The 20,719-nt window shown below is 38.2% G+C and overlaps 1 protein-coding gene across 3 annotated transcripts in view; it reads left to right on the top strand.

Annotated features, from left to right (window-relative positions):
- Positions 1-20,719, top strand: part of ARHGAP15 (Rho GTPase activating protein 15) — a 697,929-nt gene that overhangs the window by 388,728 nt on the left and 288,482 nt on the right. For all 3 annotated transcript variants that reach the window (XM_070799862.1, XM_070799861.1, XM_070799863.1), the window contains one exon: positions 19,697-19,819. In XM_070799862.1, coding sequence (XP_070655963.1) covers positions 19,697-19,819 — 123 coding nt within the window. The remainder of the gene's footprint in view (positions 1-19,696; positions 19,820-20,719) is intronic.

Below are 20,719 nucleotides of genomic sequence, written 5' to 3'. Positions count from 1 at the left end.
ATAGGTAAATAATAAAAGAATACCACAAACCACAACTCTTTCTAGATGTTCAGGGTTTGAAGAGAAAGGCCTGAGGGTCAAGATGTTTTTTTTCTCAGACCTGTTGTGGATGTAAACTCAGACTGTTATTCAGTGATAATAACCCATCATAATTCCCTTTCCTCATGAAACATTAAGTGAAGATTTGCTTTCTTAGAACCTAGGGATTTATTCATAAGTTGCAAAATGTTGAATAAAATTAGAGCTTTGATTTTTCTAGAAAAAGATTCAGAGTATTCTTCTATTCATTCAACAATTTATACTAAGCACTTACCATTTGGGACTTCCCTGGTGGCTCAGACGGTAAAAGCATCTGCCTACAATGCTGGAGACTGGGGTTCGATCCCTGGGTTGGGAAGATCCCCTGCAGAAGTAAATGGCAGCCCACTCCAGTATTCTTGCCTGGAAAATCCCACGGACAGAGGAGCCTGGCAGGCTACAGTCCATGGGGTCGCAAAGAGTCAGACACGACTGAGCAATTTCATTTCACTTCACTTCACTTCTACCATTCGCTCAGGTAGTGGAATTAGTCTCTAAAAAAAATCAATAAAATGAAATATTGGCAAAAATCTTGCTCTTGGGGAGTTAACATTCTATTGGGGGGAAATAGATATTTAAAAAGGAAAGAAAACATGTATTAGTGAGATAGTGAAGTTTACAAACTTAAACAAATAAACCAAGGAAGGGAGGTAGCACCTAAGTGGGGAAGGCTTGCAAATTTAAACAGAGAGAGAAAACCTATATAAAGGTGATATTTAAGGAAAGACCTAAAAGAGGTGGGGAAAGTAGCTATGCAAATATCCCCAAAAAACTTCTGTGTCAGAGGAAGCAGCATGTGCAAGGGCCCTGAGGTGGGATGTGCTCAGGAGAGAACAAGAAGGCCAGTGTAGCTAAAGTAAAATTAGTGACTGACAAATAGCTCCATATGGTCATGTGGTAGCTTACCAGAGAGATACTCATTCTGAAGAGTTTTCTTTTACTGTACTGTTCAGAGCTGATCTTGCTTAAAAGTTGTGAATATGACACTATGAAGTACAACATCAGAGCAGAGAGTCTCCTGCCAACTAACCCATTCCCTCATTCCCCACCACACAAACAATTGAGGTCCTCAGATCTTCAGATTCTCTGCTGAGCTACATTCTATCTGCTATTAATCAAGTGTCAAGGATCTTTTAAAATTTTTTAATGTGTAAATTATTAAAGTACCTATTTGTGTACCCTAAGGCTACATGGGATGTATTTCTGATACATTCTGGTAAGAAATTCCATTATATAAAACAGTGTTACTGCCATATTTATCAAAGCAGAATTTCTACCATTTCTATTTGGGTAGAAAGAAGATTTCAATCTTAAATTAGGTATAAATAAAATATGCTTTTTATTTTAAAAATTACAATTATTATTATTAGCAGAAGTTGTAGTAACTCCCACATTCATCTGGGGTGATTTATACCACCAGGACACCTAAGCCATCAAAGCTACAATTAATATACATACACACAGTTGGAGAATTTAGTGTGCTTTTTAAAAGTGTGAGAATGTATACTCAGTCTCAACAAGCAATTTCCAGGACTCTTCCTATGGTATATTGGCATATCTCCTTGCTGACAGCTAATATTAATATAAGCTTAATTTTTAAATAATACTCCAAATTTCTTAAATGATCTATATCTACTTTCTGTTTAGACACATCAGATGCATTGTGATTTTTACTTGTTAGCGCCCAAAGTCCAAGGATTCTCTCTATTTAATTCACTTTATAGAGTGTAGTGCAAGCTGTAATTTATGATGATAATGGTGAGAATGATGAAGATGAAGGAGAAAGTGAGGCAGAGGATAAAGATAGTAATTTGTGTACATGCAAAGCACTGTGATTATTTTACAGCATAGCATTTAATCCTTACAACATTGCAACCAAGCGTTTGTATCTCTATTAAATATACTAGATAAGGAAATAGAGATTCAGGGAAGCCAAGTCATACATTTCCTAAGTGGTGGGTCTGGGACTCAAGATCAGATGTCATAACATGAATGCCTATGTTCTTGCCACTGTATGTCTTGCACAGACAGTATTCAATTGCTAAACATTTTTAAAACTGAGCCCTGACTGTGTGTCCGCCTTGATGAGTGTATAGGGAGCACCCTTCAGTTCCAAAGTATCATGTGAAGATCTGCCTCAGCCCATCCTCATCTGTGACTTCAGCATGTATTCCAACAGCAGTTTATTTCATGTGGCCACAAAACTGGAAAAAAAAAAAGTATTTTTGCCAAACTATTATGTGACCCAGAGCACATAATTCTCATTGACCATTCCCTCACAATGGAGCAATTAAGTTCAATTTTCCTTTGCAAGGCCCCACCCTTGATTCACAACTCTGTCCACCTCTGCTTTTTTCAGCCATTACATAAGCCAACACCTGTTTGTGTTGTCAGGAGTGTTTTCAGACTGAAGTCCTCTGGTGTTTTTTTCTTTTGTGCCATAGAGTGAAAAATAACTAAACTCACTTTCCAGTGATTAACTTAAGGAAGTATTTCTTGTTGGAAATTTCTTAACTGAACTGCTTGACATAAATGCGGAGGGAGTCAGATCCTGCTAGAATATTTCTCTTTTACTCTTGGTTCTGCTTTGACAGTTTGAAGGATTAAGGGATAACAATAACAGTAGTTATTGTTATTATCAAGTCTTACTGTGTCTTTCTCACCATTCACTGTGTCCCTGTTGGAACAGATGCTGATGACTACATCTGTTGTGTTATTAAAACTAGATTTTTAAGTCAAAATGAGGATGTGTGTGCATCACCTCATTTTGAGTTTCCTTAATGTTTCCAACCATATTTTAGAAATAAATCCCCAATGCTTTTTTGCTAAGTGCATTTTCCTTTCAATTTTAAACCTATGTGTATTTTAAAGGTCATTTAATCCACATACTTCTAGTTTCTCTGGTCTTAAATCATCACTGTGTTATTTTTTATGTAAGAGGTACTTAATGTCTCAAGAAGCTTTCAGAGACCTTTAAAACCCAAAGACATTTTTTTTCCCTAAGACCAGAAGTTCTGCTTGTCGAAAGTAAACAAGCTTGTAGAAAATCAGGATCTCAGCCTGTTCCATAGTCCAAAAGTTCGACTTTCAGAGGGGCTGGAACTTGGCGAAATGCATGTTCCCATCCTTTGCTCTATCCTGTCTTTTTCCTCCTAGCTTAGGCCACAACACATGGAGACAGATCCTGCAGAAGACTCTCCTCAGTGACATCTGTCTGGAGGAATGTCCTGGCAGTGGGCAACAGGATCTTCTCCCCCACCCCCACCCCCAGGGAAAGGAAAGGCTCAAAACCCCAAATAATAATAATCTCTTACAGATTTCAGGTTACCAAAAGTTAAAGAAAAGGATAATAGCAAAACAGCACTGCTGCATGTCTGAAAGAAGGCTACTGTAGTTCCCCACCCCCCACCCCGCCTTGGGGCATGTCTTTTTATGTCATTATGCATGATTATGCATATTAATTTAAATGTATTTCCATATTCTATTTAAAACTCTTTTTCTAAATATGTAGAATAAAATGAAATTAATTGATGGCAACGACTACATTTAAATTCCAATCTAAAACTCCTGATCACTGGAAGCACAGGCCAGTAGGGGGCGCCTACGGCAACAGTCCTGGCTCCTCTAGAACATTGTTCTGGATTGAGGAAAGTTTTTCCTGGGTTTAGGGAGACATAAAGATGTGCTGACAAAAACCCAGAGATGGTGGTTGAGATATTTGCGATAGAATTTTTACCCTGCTTCTTACTTGGTAGCCTTAGGCAAGTGACTTGAACAATCTGGGTGTCTTTTTCCTCATCTCAAAAGTAAGGAGCATTATGTTCTCTCCAGTTCATTCCAGGCTTAATATTTCATTTTTCTGTGACTCCAACATGACCTGTGCCCAAGAATGGGATTATCTGATGGTCAAAAACAAGGAAAGGCTTGGTAATTTGTTTACAATTAACTCATCCAGGAAAAGAAATAAAACATTTGGGGTAATCATTGAATGGTGGCAGAAAGTAAATCTCCCATCACTATTTTTAATACAGTTAATCTGAAGGTGTGACTGAAAAGCAGAAAGCAGTTTCATTTGTTGACGACCTGGGGACCATCGTCTCCAAGAAGGACCCCAGATAGATTTAAAATAGAAAACAAATGAAAGAGCCTATATCCTGACCACATCAAGCATCACAATGATACAGGTCTTTCTGGGTCTTTTCCTCATTTTTTTCCTCCTTCTTTAGAAATGTATGTTATGAATTATGATTATTGCGGTGGAGCCAAGTATTCACGGGCTCCAGCTAGATCTTTGTTTAGCAAGCATAAGCTCACTGCCAGCTGCAAATTGCAGCTGTCTGTCAGCATTTGTGAGGACAAACCGCTCCACTATCCCAGATCACTTAGCTGGAGACTGCATATTGTGTCCTCAGCTCTGCTCGGCCCACCCTTTGCATTCTCAATACCCTTCCTGTGGGGGAGGGTCTCAGCCTTTCAAGAGCACATTTTGGAGCAAATAACTGGAAGCTTATGTCAAAACGATGCTTCTCATAGAGAATCTCATCCCAGTAAAACTATTTTGTGAGAGACTGACTCTGGCCTGACATTTCCTCATCTCTGATGTCCTGAAAAAGGCATGGGAGGCTGCCACCCTAACAACCAACCGTTTTTTAAGGACAGAGTGACCCCTACAGAGAGTGCCAAGAGAATGGGCCCAAGGCCAGAAGCCTGTCTCAGAGCTGCGGAATGTGGGGGTGAGAAGGCCATGGCCAAGGGGCAAAGCCAGAGGAAGGACACAGTCCAGGGGGCTGAGTGCAGCCATTCTCCTGGGCTGTAGCATGGAGGAGCAGGAGGCAAGACTCAATGGAATCCTTATCTTGGGAGAATTCCTAGTCTCGAATGTTCAAGCAAATTTGGAACTGTGTCACTTAAGTAGGGAATTTGCAGAAAGATACATTTTGCTTGTGGAGCATTTGCCAGCCTTCTAAGCAAATTTTTTTTCTTTAAATTTCTAGGCATGCATAGAATGGGAGAGAAGCTGGCAGCACCACACCAGATTTAATTAAAGTATCTGTAAACTTAACCAAAGTCTTCCCTGTTTTATCATCAGAGTAACGTTTGTGAGTTCTGGGGATCATTTTTTAGAATGTTGGCAATTACAGGAATATTTTGAGAATTATCCCAAGAATCCAGGAATACTCTGTCTCCCCAGGCATCTGCATACAGTACACTCTGAGCTTCTTAGAGGGTAAAAACTAGGACTAAAGGGTCTTTAGACCCTGGAATGCTGCTCATACACTGCAGGAAACATGAGGTATGAACAGTCAGTACTTGGGGAAGGTATACTTTTAGATTTTGTTTAATAATAATTTCAAATGAAAACTAAATCTGGAATTCTTCCCACTCATGGGGGTATAATGAAAACTTCTCGTGGCTATATAAGAATGTTGTTTCAGGAAGAAATGTACCCTCTTGGGAAAAAAGGCACAATGCAAATTCAAATTAGTAATAAAACTGTACAGTGTGTAGCATATGACCAGAGTTGGCCTAAGTCACTCATGGGAGAAAACATTCTAAGGCTTGGGAAAAGTCACATCCCTGGTGTGTGTGTGTGTGTGTGTGTGTGTGTGTGTGTGTGTGTGTGTGTGTGTGTGTGTGTGTGTGTGTGTGTGTATAGAGCTGTGTATGTTTGTGGACAGGGGAGCAATGACCCAATATAAACAACACTTTCTTTCCCACAACTTAAACATACACACAATACTTAAAATAGTTTCATTCAAGGATAGAAGCCGTGAGAGTCACAGGATCATTAAACAATAGCAAAGCTCTGTTAGTCCGTGATCTTTCCATATTCAGGGGAACTGTTAAAAAAAAAAAAAAAAAACAAGACTCTGCAAGAGATCAATATTTTCCAAAGGGATAGCAACTTATAGCACAAGAGTATTTGGATTGCTAAGTGCCTTCACTTCTCTCTGTGTTGCAGTTTGCTGCTTTGTTCGTTGTGAAGCCTTTTTGCTGGATGTGTTACATGCGATGAGCTTTGGTGTTATAATAAACAGAGAGGAAGGCTGCAATAATGTATTTCAGTTAGGAAGAAGCACTTGAAAGAAATTGGTTTTGCTATACACATGATGTGAACCAATCAATAGTGGTTTAGTCTGACAAGCACTGCCAATATCCATTGTCACAGTTCAGAAAGTCTTTAATGGATAGTTCTTCAAAACCCAATGATTTCAGCATGTGTTCAAAGTCTTGCAATACACTCTACCTGGCAGAAATTAATCACAGATAAACTTTTGGTGTTGTATGAAGTATTTTTTTAACAAAGAGCCAAAAAGCAGTTAATTAAAATGTATATATTAATATATATTTATCTTATAAATTAATATATATTTAATGTATGAAGCAGCTAAAGACTTACTCTAATAATACCAGGTACATAATAAATGCCCAGTAAATGTTGAAGAAATCAGAGGCACTGGGATGGAAGGTGAAAGTGCACTTTCATACCAGCTGCTCTATTTACTTACTGATTATTACAACTATGATTATGATATAGAGTAACTATCATAACCACCGTTCACAACAATTAGCTTTTATTGAATGCTTACCATGTTTTGTATATATCAGGACATTTAATTTTTGCAACAGTCCTTGGTAGGGATATTGCCAGTACCATTTAACAGATGAGAAAATAGAGGCAAAAAGAACTTATGTTGCTTAAATAAGATTCTGCCACTGTTAGGTGACAGCTGAAATTCAAAATCTGAAATTGGTAGTATTCAAAAGAGATAGACAAAATGCATGAAAGAGACTGGAACACAAAGTTTTTGAAAAGGAACAGCATTAATGTTGAAAGGAGGCCACATATTAGTGGTTCTTATCTGCTTTCATGCTTAAATATTGATCCTAAACTCTTACTCCTATGCAGCAACTAGGAATAATAAAAGCAGACTCTGTGATTGGGATGGAGAAGAATAAGGTTCCTAATTGGGCTGAGAAAAGAGCTAAGGAGCTTATAAACATGAATGTATATGCTTATAATATAGTGGGCTAAGGGTTCAGTTCAGTTTAGTTCAGTCGCTCATTCGTGTCCGACTCTTTGCGACCCCATGAATCACAGCACGCCAGGCCTCCCAGTCCATCACCAACTCCCGGAGTTCACTCAGACTCACGTCCATCGAGTCAGTGATGCCATCCAGCCATCTCATCTTCTGTCATCCCCTTCTCCTCCTGCCCCCAATCCCTCCCAGCATCAGAGTCTTTTCCAATGAGTTAACTCTTCACATGAGGTGGCCAAAGTACTGGAGTTTCAGCTTTAGCATCATTCCTTCCAAAGAAATCCCAGGGCTGATCTCCTTACAGTCCAAGGGACTCTCAAGACTCTTCTCCAACACCACAGTTCAAAAGCATCAATTCTTTGGCGCTCAGCTTTCTTGACAGTCCAACTCTCACATCCATACATGACCACTGGAAAAACCATAACCTTGACTAGACGGATCTTTGTTGGCAAAGTAATGTCTCTGCTTTTGAATATGCTATCTAGGTTGGTCATAACTTTGCTTCCAAGGAGTAAGCGTCTTTTAATTTCATGGCTGCAGTCACCATCTGTAGTGATTTTGGAGCCCACAAAAATAAAGTCTGACACTGTTTCCACTGTTTCCCCATCTATTTCCCATGAAGTGATGGGACCAGATGCCATGATCTTCGTTTTCTGTTGAGCTTTAAGCCAACTTTTTCACTCTCCACTTTCACTTTCATCAAGAGGCTTTTGAGTTCCTCTTCACTTTCTGCCATAAGGGCGGTGTCATCTGCATATCTGAGGTTATTGATATTTCTCCCAGTAATCTTACACCATCTGTTTTGAAAAAAAAATATAGTGTGATGACAGTAATCAAGAACAAGAACTAAGAAACTGAGAGAGATGATTAGGTCACTAAAGCATTTTTGCTTAAAAGGAAGCCCCAGTCTGTACTCTGTATCTCTATTCCTATATTCATTCTTATCTTAATGCATTCAGCACCTGGAGCACAGTGAGTGGTTCTTGTATTCACCTTCTTCCCAGTAGCTGAAGAGTTCAATTTGTGTTTATGGTGATCGTGCTCTCTGCAGCCCAAAAGCCATCTTCAGTTGTTCTGACTGGCAGTACAGAGTAGTCACGTATCAATGCTGATGCTGTCCTGTGATTCACTAAACTCACCTAAAGCAACTCATCTTCCCTTTTAGGTCTAGAGTGACACATGTGTCAAATTCCCTCAGTCATGTCCAACTCTTTGCGACGCCATGGACTGTAGACTGCCGGGTTCCTTTGTCTATGGAATTCTGCAGGCAAGAATGCTAGAGTGGATTGTCACTCCCTTTGCCAGAGGATCTTCCTGACCCAGAGATCAAACCTGGGTCTCCTGCATTGCAGTCAGATTCTTAACCATCTGAGCAACCTGGAGTAATTTTGTCAGAGTTCACCTGAAGCATATGATTTAAGACCTTAAGTTGAAAGCAACTGATTACAGTGGGAGGCTACTGCCACCTCTCTGTGTCCTTAGAACTTTGACAGCATTGCCAGACAGAGAGGCAGGCTGCGTGGCGGGTGAGGCATTGCCAAGGGCCGGAAATCAGACAGCTCATATTTGATTTCCAGGTTAGCCACTGTTGCTTACTTGGCATAACCTCTCTGAACCTCAGATCACTAAGCAGCAGAGTCAAGAGCAGTAAGAGAACCTACCACATTGAATGATTATAAGGACTAAATGAAATAGAATATTCTTTCCTTGTCACACTAGTAACACTCTAAAAACAGTAATCCATGTGACTTTGGGATGATCAGATTGGCTTGTCAAAGTGGAAACTGAGATTGCTTTAAAAGAATCAATACTATATGGATTATAATATGTAATTGTATATATAATATTTAAATTGTGAGAAAAGTTAAATATATGTTTATTTATTTAACATTTCTCACAATCTAAATAAACACTTTATTCCACCACTTCCTCTTAAATATTGACTGCTTTGACTTAAGACATTTCTCAAACTACCAATGCCTGTACTATATATTTTTCTGCCCTGGTTCAAATTTTATGTTTTAAAAATTAGGGATACAGTATTGCATATTCTTGATCACACAGAGGACCAAGAGTTTAGAGATGAAAGAAAAATCTTCAGAGTTGTCATATATTTCTCCCCTCTACACCTGCTGAGAATACAGTATCTTTACACACATTTTTCACAAAGTACAAGTACATACATGGACACAATATACATAGTGATAGCAATCTCTATTTATGTCTTAAGGAGGGAAGATTTTATTGCCACTCATTCAATGCAAATGGGCTTTCCTGGTGGCCCAGTGGTAAAGAATCCACCAATGCAGGAGATGTGGGTTTGCTCTTTGGGTCAGGAAGATCCCTTGGAGAAGGAAAGGGCAACACGCTCCAGTATTCTTGCCTGGGAAATCCCATGGATGGAGGAACCTAGTGGGCTACAGTCCATGGCATTGCAAAAGAGCTGGACATGGTTTAGCAAATGAACACCACCACCACTACCCAATGCAAATACTGCTAAGCGTGAGTCAGTATGTAAAACCAGTGTGGACATTATCCAGTACTCTTAAATATGAATATTATTTCCTTTTTCAACTTTACTTTTTTTTCCATAGAAATCTAAGTGGTAATTTCCTAGAATTTGGTCATACTGCTACCTCTATGGGGGGAATTGCCATGCGTACAATTATATTGCTTTGGTTTTTTTATTTTGTTCTCTTTTTGTGGACTGATGTGCACATTGACCTATGAGGCTCTTCCCATTTGATTTGACTGTGGCCTATTTTATATCACTAGCCCATTCCTGTATTTAATATATAGAAAACATGGAAAACATGTTTCTACTTCATGGTGCCCTTTGTCTAGATTAATGCTCCATGCTATTTTTTCCTTTCTTTTTTAGTAATTTTGCTTTCAAAATCAGCTGCTGAGCTAAGGCAGCTCTGCAATCCCAAACTTTATAGGCAAATTTATCAAAGTTTTGAAATAGTTTTCAAGTGACAAAGTTTTATCAACACTATATCAAGCAATAAGAAGCCAAGATAAAATTTCTCATCAATAGAAGATATTTGATGATCTGAATCTTTAGATTTTATACTGTATCTGATTCTGTTTCAGAAAAAAACTGTCATTATGTATCTCTATACACACCATAGGTTTATTTATTTAGGTATATTTTCTCTTTCTTCTTTCCTTTTTTATTTGTAGTATTTCCACAACCTTTTGATGGAAAATCTTTTGCAACTCTCACTTATAGAAATAAACTAGACAGACTTACAGTTGAAAGAATATTATATTTGTGATGAAATTGCTCAGTGTTTGCAGTACAGTTTTGAAGTTGCCATCATCATCACAACCACCCTGAAAGTTATTGTTTAAGTAACTCAAAGCTATGCTAAATGCTATAAAAATAGTTTAAATATAACACCCTGACTCACCCTACAGCAATGCATTATAAACTAGATACACCTAAGATATATGATCAGCAAAATAAAAATGTTAAGCCTATACATGAAAGTACTATGAAGAATTTATTATAATTAGTAGAAAAATAATGGTATTTCCATATGGCCAAATGACAGGGCTATGACAGTAAACTGCCTGCTGTTTATTGACACTGAAAACATAAAAAAGTGGTTAGATCTGTCTACTTAAACTAGATAATTTAGCGAAAAAGTAAACATTTATATTGTATGAATTCTCATGAGTGGATAGCATAAATATGAATCATCAAAGAGAGAATGTTATCATACCCTTCTGTTTCCAACTGATTATTTTGTTTTTCTATAACATCTAAATGGGAATTAAGTGGTTAAAACACAGCACTGCTGTTAGAATGCCGTGTATTCCCTCTTCCAATTATTTCCAGATTTAATCCTGATTTGTGTTTCAAGTAAGTCACTTGAAGTTTCAATAACTTAGTTTCTCAAGTGGTTGAAATTATGACTTTTGTTTACACTGAGCTTGTGAAGAAAACAATATATTAAATGACCAACAGTACATTAAGCCCAAACTTACCCTTTCTGCCCACTCTGACACAGGGAGATATGTGCAAAGTGTTTTGAGCTGTAAAACCACACTGTGGAGAGAGCAAGCAGTATTTATTACAGCCTAATGAATTAGGATAAGAGGGTGTGCCCTGGAAAGGAATCAGGCAGGAGGCAGACAAGAAATTTAGTGAATTTTGTTTCCCAATTTTGGGTAAGGTGCTCTTGTTTTAGTAAGTTAGAAAGAGTTACAACAGGGAAATTCCAAATACAAGATCATATGGAAAATAGGAAAGGAGAAAAATCAGCGTTTTGTTTTGTGATCCACGTGATGGTTTGAGAAGTGTTTGGAAATCTTTGGGGGTGAAAAGTCTGATATAACCTGATTTTTTCATTTTTTTCTGGATTTCCCTCTCGGAACCCTGCAGTGTGATAAGATGATTGTACTAAGTGACTCCTTCCAGCTTTGCTCTGAACATCCCACTAGACTCTCCATGTGTTGGGAACTCCTAGCAGCTAATACAGCTATCTATCTACACCTATGTTGCTCCTTACGTAAACCCCCACCAAAAAAGTAACAACAAATACCCTAGAAAATTGTTTGAAACAGCATTTCTGAAGGGTAGTAACTCTACTTTCCTTTAGCAATATTTCTGAAATGTTAGCTCTCCCAGCATTTCCAAATTGAAAAAAAAATATATTAACAACATGTAAGTGTAACATGGGAATACCGCGAGAACAGGAGTTTGGCAGGAAAACGGGATATTTCAAAATAAGATACACAACAAGACAAATTCTGGCAAATGCACAGTTCTGGATCATATTATCCAAATTGTTGGATTCTGGAAGATTTGAGAGGTTTTTTTTTGTGTGTGGTTCCCATCACTTAATAGCATGGTAGTGGATGTTCATCATTCAAATTGCATTGCTTCCTCCTCCCATTACTAAAGTTGGAAAATAAATATACAAAAGGCATCCATTATAGTACAAAAAGCATTCTTTATAGTAAGCATTCCTACCTTGAGAGGTAGTTTTAACACCATAATGGCTGCGTCAGGTATAAAACTTGTGTTGGGATAATGCCATGCATTGATATCATATGTAATGATATTTATTGGAAATCATCTTGAAAAACTCAGGATCCTAACTATTCTCTAGTGTGAGCAGCTTTAACAGCAATTAAATCTCTCCACTGGTTAAGAAAGGTGCTTAAAACTAATGCCTTAGGTCTATGAGTGTGGAGACTTAAATTGCATATTGTTATTCAGAATTCTTAGGCTTTGAAAAATATTCTGTTTGTTTGGGCTTGAAAAAAAAGATCACACATTGGTGGGGGAAAAAAAACGAGAGAGACAGGAAGCACAAAGGAAATAAAAAAATAAAAGTAAATTCTAAAATACCTGGAAAGTTAATCCAATTCAACTTAACTTTTCTCAGAGTTGAAAATATGTGGAATTAAGAGTGATTCCTCTGTAAATCAGATTAAATTCTTTGGAATTTAAATCTATATCTTTTTGGTTTATTTTTCAGTTTTTGAATAAAAATTTTAAATGGGAACGGAAAAAAACTGCTCATTGGCTTAACATAAATCTTTAAATTACAATACGCTTCACCCTCAAAAAGTAGTTGAATCTCTGAGGAAAAGGAAAAGGCTGAATTCTATTTTTCATAAATGATGGATTATTGTACCACACTGTGTATTTTCCAGTAAAGTGTCCTTTTATTTGTACTGTGTGATTACAAGTTTCTAAAAGTATGTGTGGGGTCACTTGGGTGCTGTGGGAAAGTGGAAGGAACTCTGTTCTGTTAAAATCAGTAGTGAAATCAGAAGCAAACTATGTCCTGATTACCATAGGCATGTGTTTAAATTTTGCTTTCCTTAATTGGTTATGTTGTATTTACTTAAAATGAACAATTTGGCAAGTTTTTCTCCCTTGACAACAGAAAAGCGTAAACTGTTTTATAAGTTTGGCTGTTAAAATCAGATTTGTAAACCGCAATATTCAAAGACTTTTTCTGCTGTTTACAGGGGGCCAGTGATGGACTTTGCTTTGTAACCGTGTGCTTTTTTTACATTTTTGGTTTGTATTTACAGTGCTTTAAAGTTATTTGGTTAATTAAAAACTATGCCATATATTATAGTCATCTATTGACTTTAACTTTTGCATAACTCTTCTTAGAACAAAATGAGCAGAATGAATGATGGCAGAGGCCTGGCAATTTGACTTGTCATCTAAGGACGATTATTTATGGCATCAGGAAATGGAAGTTGACGCTCTAGTCTGTCTCCAGGAAAGTCATCATTAGAGGCAACTTTGGGTAGTTTGGCTGTGTTAAAAACTGTGTAATCATATCCAAGACTGCTAGTTTCTCAGAATGTATGAGAAGGAAACAAGCTAAAGCATCTTAAAGTATACTTGCATTTTTCTTGTAAAAACAGTGTACCTTACACACATTTCACACATGTGGAGCCAGATGGTGGTATTGAAAACAATATATATATATATGTATGTATATATGCACATATATACACATCTAATTAAGAGTACTATCACCAGAGTACCTGTTTCCAAAAATATATAACTTACTATATAATTACTTTCATGTGTATATGTGTTTTAATTTGCAAAGTACTTTTTAATCATATCATTTTTACTAGTCCCTAAATGGCAGAAAAAAATACCATCATTGGCTCTGAATTTCCTGGCAGCCTGTCATGGAAAATGACGGGATTTTGACATGAGACTAGAAATAGAAAATAATACCTTTGGTAACCTGTGAAAATTTAGATTGTTTGTTCCATATCATTTCAAAAGCAGACTTTGAGACCCAAATTACTGAGGTAGGTTTCTCCTGAAGGATACTCGTTCATTTAGCCCCCAGTACTAGAACCGAGGCCCTTGGGCCTTTGTTAACAACTGTCAGTTGGAGCAGATTATACATGACCAGACCCAAATGAAAGTTGATAGGCTAGAATGTAAGCACAGCATATTAAGATGCTCAAAATGACTCATCCAGTCATAAAATTTTGAGTCAGTTAATACCTGATATTCACCATCCTATAAGAGCAGTTATGGCTAGCATGGGTTCTAATGGCTCTTGGTATTTCTCCAGAATGACCTGAGGTCAATTCCTCCACTAAGATCCCTTAGTCTCTTGTACTTCATACTCCTCACCATACTGTATTATTACTGTAGAGACCATATGCATTTTTATCCACAGCAGTTAAATTCAGCACTACCATGCATGCATGTGGCCAGTTTGTATATTTTTTTAAGCATCTAGCAGCACTGTCCAGGAATATTTGAGCCTAATTTAAAATCTTCTCATAGCCACATTTTTTTAAGAAACAAGAAATAAGTTTTAATAATATAGTTTAACAAAAATACCCAAACATTATTATTTCAACCTATGGCAAAAGCAGCATTGTAAGTAGTCAATAGCCCAGAGTGACTAGTGACTACTGAATTGGACAGTGCAGCTCTAAAGCACCGCTCCTCAGGCCATTTCAAGTTAAGATACACATACACACACAAAATGTAATAGATGAGACATCAGATATATATGTTAAGTATATGTGTATATGTAATAAACTGTTATTCGCTCTTGTGTGTGACACAAAGAGTTGGACACAACTTTTTGTGACCCCATGGACTGTGGGCCACCAAGCTCCTCTGTCTATAGCGTTTTTCAGGCAAGAATATTCGAGTGGGTTGCCATTCCCTTCTCCGGGGAATCTTCCTGACTCAGGGATCAAACTCAGGTCTCCTGAATTAGCAGGTGGATTCTTTACTGTCTGAGCCACCAGGGAAGTCCATATAGATAATATATGCTGCTTATAGAGAGATTTATTATTAAAATAAGACTTTTTTCACTTTTCACAGTTCCTTTACATTTTGTCAGTCCATGAGTAGCCCTTCCACCACCAATCAATGAAAAATTTCCCTTCAGTTGGGAATGATTCTCAACAGGGAATATGTCTCCTCCCTCTCCCCGCAGGAGACATTGGAAAATGTCTAGAGACATTTTTGATTGCCACAGTTTAGGAGAGGATGCTACTAGCATATTGTGGGTAGAGACCAAGGAGGCTTCTCCACACCCTTACTCTGCACAGACAGCCCCCTGAAAAAAGGAATTGTCTGACCTAATATACCAATAGTGCCAAAGCTGAGAACCTTCCTTTGAGGTAATAGAAGATATTATGACCTTTTAAGTGGCAAGTACTGTCTTAACTTAGTATTTAATAGTGTATAATCCCATGTGATAATTTAAATTTTTCACTTAATTTAAAATTAAAGCTCCACTCTATACTTAGCTAGGAGGAGGACAAGATGTCTTCCTCTCTTTTCCTTAGCCTTGCATTTCACCCTAACTCCCCATTTTGCTAACAAAAGTTTGTAACTACCTTGTGGTCAAAGCTAAAGGAAGGAGGTTGCAAAAATGTCCTTATTTGACCAGTTACAAGAAAGCTTCTCACACTAGGCCTGGCAGACTCTTTAAAGCAGACACTCTCCCTCAGGCACTTTCATGGGTTCCTTTGAGATCCCACTAGGAAAATTTGACTTCAAATCCTTTAATTCAAGCAATTTATTTTCTCCCAGCTCCAGTTCCCTCCTAAATCTCTCTCTTTTTATTCTGAGTTCCTCAGGAGGGGATAGAATGGCTCAAGTGTAGCTCCCCTACAGTTATCACTTAGTAAACTGTTTTGCACCCAATAGCAACATAAAATTTTTTAATTGATTAAAACCATTCTATTTTAAAAGACTAAGTGAGCTCCTGATACTTTCGTTTTCCTTCACCTTCCATTTTTCACTGTTAGTTCAGTTCAGTCACTCAGTCGTGTCCAACTCTTTGCAACCCCATGGACTACAGCACACCAGGCTTCCCTGTCCATGACCAACTCCCGGAGTAGATTCAAACTCATGTCCATTGAGTCGGTGATGCCATCCAAACATCTCATCCTCTATCGTCCCCTTCTCCTCCTGCCTTCAATCTTTCCCAGCATCAGGGTCTTTTCCAATGAGTCAGCTCTTCACATCATGTGGTCAAAGTACTGGAGTTTCAGCTTTAGCATCAGTCCTTCCAATGAATATTCAGGACTGATTTCCTTTAGGATTGACTGGTTTGATCTTCTTGCAGTCCAAGGGACTTTCAAGAGTCTTCTCCAACACCACGGTTGAAAAGCATCAATTTTTCAGTGCTCAGCTTTCTTTATAGTCCAACTCTCACATCCATACATGGCTACTAGAAAAACCATAGTTTTGACTAGACAGGCCTTTGTTGACAAAGTAATGTCTCTGCTTTTTAATGTGCTGTCTAGGTTGGTCATACCTTTCCTTCCAAGGAGTAAGTGTCTTTTAATTTCATGGCTGCAGTCACCATCTGCAGTGATTTTGGAGCCCCCCAAAATAAAATACTCCAATATATTAGAATACCAGATAAAGATCTTATTAGACTGATCCCATATCCCAACTTGACTTTTAACAAGTTACTTAACCTCTTTAATTTAGCTTCTTCATCATTTAAAATGAGTAGAATTAGTTTTGTTTGTTGTTCACTCTCTAAATTCATGTCCGACTCTGGCACCATGGACTGCAGCGTGCCAGGCTCCTCTTTCCAATACTTCAAAAGATCATTTTGTGATTTGATTCAGAAAATATTGATTAAACCTTTACTATGTGATGAACAATGTTGCAGTATTAGGGACACATTAGTGAACAGTGTTTATAAAAGTACATGAAATCCCTCCTTACACTGTAGTAGAATTAGGTTAAATCACATTATATGCTTAGGAGAGTTTCAAGCATATAGTAAGGTCTCAATACATTTTAGATATAGTCTTATTAACCCATTTGAATGATTGTGTATGTGCCTGCATGCTTAGTCACTAAGTTATGTCTGACTATTTGTGACACCATGGACTATCGCTTGCCAGGCTCCTCCGTCCATGGAATTCTCCAGGCAAGAATACTGAAGTGGGTTGCCATTTCCTACTCCAGGGAATTTTCCTGACCCAGGGATTAAACTTGTGTCTCTTGCATCTCCTTCATTGGCAAGTGGATTCGTTACCACTGAGCCACCTGGGAAGCTCTAATATTGAATGATCAGCTTATTCTGAAATGTGATTTGACAGGAAAAGACCTCCATTTTCCTACTGAGGTGTCCCAAATCTTCACATGAAATCGGTAATTAGGTGAGGACAACGAAGGGCCCTGTTAAGATGAGTATCTCATGGCATAGAGACAATTCATTCCTATCATTTTACCAATTATGAATGATTTTGTTGTTTTGTTGCTGTTGTTCAGTTGCTAAGTCGTGTCTGACTCTTTGTGGCCCCATGAACTGCAGCATGCCCAGCTCCTCTGTCCTCCACTGTCTCCTGGTGTTTGCTCAAATCCATGTCCATTGAATTCATGATGCTATTAACCATCTCATCCTCTGCTGCCCCCTTCTCCTTTTGTCTTTGATCTTTCCCAGCATCAGAGTCTTTTCCAATGAATTGGCTACTCCCACCAGATGGTCAAAGTATTGGAGCTTCAACTTCAGCAACAGTCTTCCCAATGAATATTCAGGGTTGATGTCCTTTAGGATTGACTTGTTTGACCTCCTTGCAGTCCAAGGGGCTCTCAAGAGTCTTCTCCAGCACAACGATTAATGATAAGAATCATTATTAATAGTGAAAGTGAAAGTTGCTCAGTTGTGTCTGACTCTTTGCCACCCCGTGGACTATACAGTCCATGGAATTTTCCAGGCCAGACTGCTGGAGTGGGTAGCCTTTCCCTGCTCTAGGTGATCTTCCCAACCCAGGGATCAAACCCAGGTCTCCCACACTGCAGGCAGATTCTTTACCAGCTGAGCCACAAGGGAACCCCTGTTAATAATGTCATTAATAATAAGATAACTTGAAAGTGTTTAGGCTCCGTGCTAATGAAGGTACAGACCTTAAATGTTATGTTCATCATTGAATCCATATCCTTTAGCATAGGATATGATAATCAGTAGGCATTCAGCAAACATGTGTTTAGTAAATGAATCATTAATAGATACACACCTAACTTTCATGATAACAGTGAGGCTAGTAAAACTGAGATGGGGGACTGATGAAGACACGGCAAAAGTTTGAGTCAATATGAGTTACAGAATTTCACCTAGTGGTAATTTCACACAAATAAGAAGAGAAAGATGTATCTGCATTCTTTTTAAAAAATTGATGAATTAACTTAGCTGTGCCAGATCTTAGTGGGGCACAAGGGACCTTTGACCTTCATTGTGGCATGAAAAGTCCTTTAGTTGCAGCATTCGAACTCTTAACTGCATCCGGTTTCCTGACCAGGGATCAAACTCTGGACCCCGGCATTGGGAGCTCAGAGTCTTAGCTACTGGATGGCCAGGGGAATCTGAAATCTTAAAAATATCTGCTTTCTTAACTTGATAAAGAAGCTTGAAAAAATCATTAGGTATGCAGGACCTTTGAAAATGCCTAAATTTCCTACTGTTCAATTCAGTTCATTCAGTCACTCAGTCATGTCTGACTCTGCGACCCCATGGACTGCAGCACAGCAGGCTTCCCTGTCCATCACCAACTCCTGGAGTTGACTCAAACTCATGTCCATTGAGTCGGTGATGCCATCCAACCATCTCATCCTCTATTGTCCCCTTCTCCTCCTGCCGTCGATCTTTCCCAGCATCAGGGTCTTTTCCAATGAGTCAGTTCTTCACATCAGGTGGCCAAAATATTGGAATTTCAGCTTTAGCATCAGTCCTTCCAATGAATTCAGGATTGATTTCCTTTAAGATTGATTGGTTTGATCTCCTTGCAGTCCAAAGGACTCTCAAGAGTCTTCTCCAACACCACAATTCAAAAGCATCGATTCTTCAGTGCTCAGCTTACTTTATAGTCCAACTCTCACATCCATACATGACTATTGGGAAAACCATAACTTTGACTAGACGGATCTTTGTCAGCAAAGTAATGCCTGTGCTTTTTAATATGCTCTCTAGGTTTGTCATTGCTTTTAATTGAAATTAACAAGAGCTTTTTTCTCTGCAAGTTAGATGAACTTTTCTATAATTTTGTGTACAGATACAGTTTGGTAGAGGGCTTCCCCCGGTGGCTCAGCATTAAGGAATCTACCTGCATCACAGGAAACATAGGAGATGCAGGTTCAGTCCCCGGATCAGGAACATCCCCTGGGGGAGGAAATGGCAACCCACTCCAGTATTCTTGCCTGGAGAATCCCAGGGACAGAGGAGCCTGGTGGGCTACAGTCCACAGGGTTGCAAAGAGTTGGACACGACTGACTAAACACACACACATACACAGGTGGAGCTATCCAAATAAGTTATCATGTTAACTATGAGGAAGTTAATGTGAAAATAAATTGTGAAAATATGGACCTAACCACATGTTCATTACATGATCATGTAGCAACAGAGCTAATATTTTTACATGGGCAAATTTTTACTCCTGTGCCCTGTCTAAACAGAAGGGCCTGAGCTATGAATTCAGGTAGTCATCCCATAACTAGCAGTTTTCTATTCATATTTGCATAAAGTAATAATCATAAAGGAAAAATTTACTGAAAGCCTCTGACTTTTTTTTTTAATCTCCAGTGTTCAGACTGCATCATAGTGCTTCTGATACAAGCGACAAAAACCGAGTTAAAAGCAGATTAAAGAAGTTTATTACCCGAAGACCTTCCCTGAAAACTCTGCAAGAAAAAGGACTTATTAAAGGTATAGAATATTTTATACTTTTACTGTAACAGTGATAAATGAATGTGCCTCTCTGTCAGTAGTTAGTTGGCTATAAAGGAGTTTTAGGAGATTTTATTCTTCTTAGGTTGCTTATTAAATGTTCTGCTCTATGACAGAAGGAAAAATAGCTCTCCAGAAAACTAATCCTGAGAAAATAAAGGTTGTATCATAAGATCATTGAAAAAATACCAGGTTTTGCCCTCAGAGGATCTGGGAGCCAAGAAGAAACACCCCAGTAGTCCATTAGAATGACCCCACATGCTGGAATAATCTTCGATGTACCTATTGCTCCAGAATATTTACTAACAGCATCCCTTCTCATTCTCAATTGAGTCTTTTTTTTTTTCCTTTTTTTTTAAATTTTATTTTATTTTTAAACTTTACATAATTGTATTAGTTTTGCCAAATATCAAAATGAATCCGCCACAGGTAAACGTGTTGAATTGTATAATAAGTTATCTGATCACCTAGTCATAGTCTGAAGTAGGGCTAGGAAGAAAGTCTAAGATAAACTAGTGTCGTGAAAACTTACAGGTTTGAAAACTGGAGGACCCAGAACTCAATCTAAATTGAAATAAGCAGATATTTTGCAAATATGTGTAAAGTATATAAAATATCTTCCACCATTCCAACACCAGAATAGAAGAACACTCTGGCATGATACTGTAATTGGGACTCAGACTTCTAGTCTACCACTCACTAATATTGATGTTGAGCAAGTTGTTATCTCTGAGCCTCAGAGATGTTATCTCAGAGCCTCTTCTTTTAACTGGGGATACTTATACCCATCACGGAGAAGACTCTTAAACAAATGAGATAATCCATTTAAAGTATTTAACAGTGCTTCTGGAATATAAGTATTCAAAAAATGTCCTCTGC

The sequence above is a fragment of the Bos indicus genome, chromosome 2 (genome assembly GCF_029378745.1).
Source record: "Bos indicus isolate NIAB-ARS_2022 breed Sahiwal x Tharparkar chromosome 2, NIAB-ARS_B.indTharparkar_mat_pri_1.0, whole genome shotgun sequence".
NCBI classification, from domain to species: Eukaryota; Metazoa; Chordata; class Mammalia; order Artiodactyla; family Bovidae; genus Bos; species Bos indicus.
This window is presented reverse-complemented; position numbering and strand designations above follow the sequence as displayed.